The sequence below is a fragment of the Octopus bimaculoides genome, chromosome 19 (genome assembly GCF_001194135.2).
Source record: "Octopus bimaculoides isolate UCB-OBI-ISO-001 chromosome 19, ASM119413v2, whole genome shotgun sequence".
Lineage (NCBI taxonomy): Eukaryota > Metazoa > Mollusca > Cephalopoda > Octopoda > Octopodidae > Octopus > Octopus bimaculoides.
In genome coordinates this window covers 24,494,035-24,499,012 of record NC_068999.1, presented here as the reverse complement: position 1 = coordinate 24,499,012, position 4,978 = coordinate 24,494,035, and the positions used below count along the sequence as shown (strand labels likewise).

Genomic DNA, 4,978 nt, shown 5'->3' with positions numbered 1-4,978 from the left:
ATATATATATATAATTATGTACATGTATCTCTATATATATAAAAATGAGAATGTGTATTTATGCATGTATATATGCATGTATATATGTATATATTCATGCATATATATATATATATATATATATATATACATGTATATATGCATATATATACATGTATATATATATATGTACATATGCATGTACATGTATATATATGTATGTATATGTATATATGTGTCTATATATGCATGTATATATGCATGTATATATGCATGCATATAACACACTTTTTTATGTAGGCAAAAAGAAGAATGATGAATACACACGACTTTGATTAACCACAGACACATTTCAAAATTAAAGTAAATTATATTTATCTATTTTTCTCCTCAGTGTGGTACTTTGAGTTATAAATTTGCAAGTGTTAGGATTAAATATGTACACGATCAAGCATCATTGCATAACTGATATTCAACAACACTCTCAAAAATATACAGACAAATGTGAATACATATTTATCCTTTATACCTACCTGTGTTATATATATATATATATATATATATATATATATATATATACTAGCAGAGGTTCCTGGCATTGCTTGTGGTGTGAAAACTTTATCATTCTAAGAACACTTATTTTCTAGTCTAACAACCAGCTTTGCCAAAGTTTCTTCGAAAAACGTACAGAATTACATGCCAAAACATACCAAACTTCACGAAATCCTGCAAAATATTTGTGAAATATGTCACAACTACAAAAATAGGGAAAAATACAGGTTTGTCTTAGAAAATTTGAAATATATGGGTACGTAATGAATTGAACTTGATGAAAATACATATGTAAAGGAAAGAATATTGAAATTTAAAATGTCTAAAATTTACAATACAGTCAATTTTATGGTAAAGACATACCAAAATGTACCAACTTACCAATTTTGGCAGCACCAGTAACGAGTCCTCCTGGTCAAGTCCTGCCACAGAGAGTGTTTGCCCCTGCAATTTGTTGCTGAACATCACAAAACTTACACAAACAAGAAATTGGAACCACCTGAAAATAAAGGGGAATTCTGCTTCTGACAGAATAAGAGAAATCCTCTATATGAAGACACTTTCTCTCTTTCCACATCCCAGTACTTGAATGCCAAAGAACTGGGATCACATAACATGCATATTTGCAATATCACTGCAAACAATGCCCTGAGACTTTTGGGGGACTCTGATGCAGCGGCCTCTGCCACTGTTACATGACACTGTGCCCCATCTTCTAGTAACACGTGCTTGAAGCGGGCCTCCCTGCATGTTCTACATACCTCGTCATCGAAGGTTTTCAAGTCATGGAAACATGTTGATCCTTTGACTTTGTGCAGTAAAAGACGTAGGTAGAAATGTTCCTGCTGACTGTGATGGACCATGTAAACTCTCCCGAGGCTGGGACTTTGTTGCAGCGGCCTCTGCCAGCGTTGCATCCCACTGTGCCCCATCTTCTAGCAACCCATGCTTGAAACAAGCCTCGCAATATGCTCCACATACCTAGTTATCAAAGGTTTTCAGATTCTGGAAAAGTCTTCTTCACTGGGTTGGACTGTGTAAACTCTCTCAGAGCAATTGCTAGGATGTCCATCGACATCTTGACCAGATATTCTTCCTACCCACTTAATTTTGACATTTACACAGATTGTGAGTTTATTGGGGCAAATAGTCTGAAAGACGCATGGAGATAGATACAGTGAGAGCCTACAGAACCTCTCTGTAGATGATATTTTTTGTTTTACCTTGCGAGGCAAAGGTGAATAGATTGCTTTTGGTCCCCACTCTGGAGCAGCCAACATACAATTGCTCACGTGAGAAGCACGATTTGTCCAGGTGAAGTCCTGCAATTTGTTGATTGATATCGCAAAACTTACTCAGATTTGAAATTGCAACCACCTGAAAGTAAAGGGAATTTCTGCCCCCAACAAAATAATGGGGATTCTTGGTATGAAAATGCCTTGGTATGAAAATGTCCACATCCAGACAGAATGGTCGCTTCAATAACAGGGTGCATCATTTTCTTCACCACCAGTCACGTCCCATTGCACAGTCTGGGAGGATCCAAATTCCTCAGCAGCATTATTAGAGAGCCCACTTTCAGTCCCAATCTGTGGGAAGGGAGACCCAGAGGTTCCAATGAATTGAGGAATTCTGTGAGATACCTCCTCAGTGTTTGGTGTTGTATCAACTGACTTAAAGATTCGTGGAGTTCCAGGGGAGCACTTCAACAGCTGCTTATTGATATTATTGACATTGTTGTTTTTTGGAACAAGCATTGCTCTTTCGCATAGCCAAATGAGATTTTTGTAATTTTCCGCCAGATTGGGAAACACAACAGATTTGAGATCACCACTGATACTAACAATGGTGCAAACTGAACTGAGTAAAATTTCTCCACGTGTATTCAGAGGCATCTTGCCTTCACCAAGGGTCAAAATGTCTCCAGCAAATTTTGTCGACAGTTGGTCACCATACAGTTGAGGTCTCATGTTAGTGTTAAGATTCAGTGTTGTGACCTGGTGCCATAATGTAGAGAACTTAAGACATGCTCAGACTTTATCAACCCTGGTTCCTTTGGGAATTACTGGAAGAGTCTGCCTGAGATCCCCAGACAGTAAAAGGGTGAAGCCCCTATGGGATCCTGACAGTCCCTAATGTCTTTTAGTGTTCAATCTCAAGCTTCAAGAGCTCCTTTGTGACCCATGGTGCATTCATCTCACACAATGAGATGACACCTCAGCACTTTTACGTTGTCTGAGCTCTTACTGATGTGGCAAGTAGGTATGTCAGATCTTGTCATGACATACATATTTTATATGTTCAAATCCTGCCAAGATCATCTTTATATATATATTAACTTTGGGCTTTTATTTAAAAGACTCCTGGAAGAAAAGAGAAATCGAGATGTTATGAATAATTTTTCTAGGATCTTTCAGTTCATTTTGAATTTATGTTGTTACCAGAATCAGCAACTCAGTTTTTATATACAGAAGCCACCCTCTGTGTTAACTTATCCATTGCATTAGTATCTCTTGTTGCTATCACATGTGTTTCTTGTCTTATACATATCACAGACCATTATGTTTTCTTCCATTTTAGCAAATACATTATTTCTTAAGCTCTGTATTAATTGCATAAATCTTACTCATCTTTATGTAATTTTTCTTGTGAAAAGAGAGACAACTTTTTTTTGTTTGTTTATTCCAGTGATACAGCTGCTATTTTTAATGATTTAGTTTAACCCTTAAGCCCTATCCAGCTCAGATATTCTACCTATTTTATGTTAAAACTGACCAGATCCATCCCCTCATACCTACCCTACAATGTCATTCTAAAAATATACAGACACTCCATTGAAATCTTGAAAGTACAAGATAATCTGTGATTAATTCAAAACAATGTCAATAAATATGCATTGCATTAGACAAAGAAACGCAAATGCTAAAGAGTTAAAATGTGAGTATATTTCAATTGTTTACTATTCATAGTGTCATACTTGCTATAGTGGAAAATTATTAGAATCATTACAACATTAAATAAATTGCTTTGTGATATTTTGTTCACGCTCTATATTTTATATTAACAGGGTGGGAGCATTAAGCAGTGATGTGTATAAATGCAATGTTATTACCACCATTTGTCTACAACAAGAAATTTTCTCCTTAACAAAATGACTTGCTCATGAGTTTGAACATGCCTCAAGCATATTTGAACTGGTGATAACATGGCATCTATTTTATATGTTCAAATCCTGCCAAGATCATCTTTACCTTCAATTGTTCTGAGAATTACTAAAAATATAGAGCCAATTCAAGTTGATGGATTCGTGTAAGAGCATGTGGAGTAAAGTGCATCACAGTATATTGTTCTGAGTGGAAGCGCATGGCTTAGTGGTTAGAGTGTTGAACTCATGATTGTAAGATTGTGGTTTTGATTCCTAGACTGGGCAATGAGTTGTGTTCTTGAGCAGAACACTTCATTTCATGTTGCTCCAGTTCACTCAGTTAGTAAAAATGAGTAATCCTGTGAAGGACCAATGTTCTATCTAGCGAGAAATATATACACTAGAGAAGCTGAGAAACTGGCCCTATGCTTTTTTCAGAGCAATCTGGACAAACCGCCATCTTGTTCTGAGTAGCCAGTGTAGAAAAGTAGTTTGTATTTGGCTGATAAGATGTGGTGTCTTGTGAAAAATACTTGAAGGAAGCAATGTAAGCCATCTTTGTATTCTCTCATTAAAACTATGATAAGCATACAACAGTTGACAAGTAAGTCTCCAAGGGCCATTGATGATCTGACAGTACAACAAAGAAAAAACTATGCTTGCTTCAGAAAAATTTGAAATTATTAAAAGGAAATGCTACTTTGAAAGAAAATAAACGTATGAACCAGTTGTTATTTGTTTTTTACAACTATTTTGTGCTGAAAATTCTTGTCAAATGCATATAAAGAAAAATGAAAAGGAAAAGAACTGTGTTAGTTATTTATTTTTTAGTTTAATTTTATTTATTTATTTATTTATTTTTACATCGTTGACAGAAGAAACATTTCTGCTAAACCTCATATTTTTGTTTATAATTTACAGATTACTGGCATTACCATTCTTGCTATTGGGATATGGACAAAAGTACAGTTATATCTCTACATGGAATTGTCCACATTGTATTATAAAGAAGCTCCTTATGTTCTCATTGGAGTTGGTGCTGTCATTGTCCTTGTTGGCTCCATTGGTTGTTGCTGTACTGTTAAAGGAAATTCCTGTTTGCTTTACATCGTAAGTATTCTACCAGCATTCCAGACATCTTATTGATAAATGTTTTGGTTGTGAATATACTAATTAACAATGTAAACATTTCATGTATATTGATAGGTGCTTTCAACCATGTAAGTGGATTTAGTAGACAGAAACTGAAAGAAGCCCATTGTGTAGATATATATATATATATATATATATATATATATATAT

The 4,978-nt window shown here is 35.1% G+C and overlaps 1 protein-coding gene across 1 annotated transcript in view; it reads left to right on the top strand.

Moving 5' to 3' along the window:
• Positions 1-4,978, top strand: part of LOC106884105 (tetraspanin-7) — a 35,244-nt gene that overhangs the window by 18,693 nt on the left and 11,573 nt on the right. Inside the window, exon 2 of the mRNA XM_052974631.1 lies at positions 4,598-4,786. Within this exon, the coding sequence (XP_052830591.1) occupies positions 4,598-4,786 (189 nt within the window). The remainder of the gene's footprint in view (positions 1-4,597; positions 4,787-4,978) is intronic.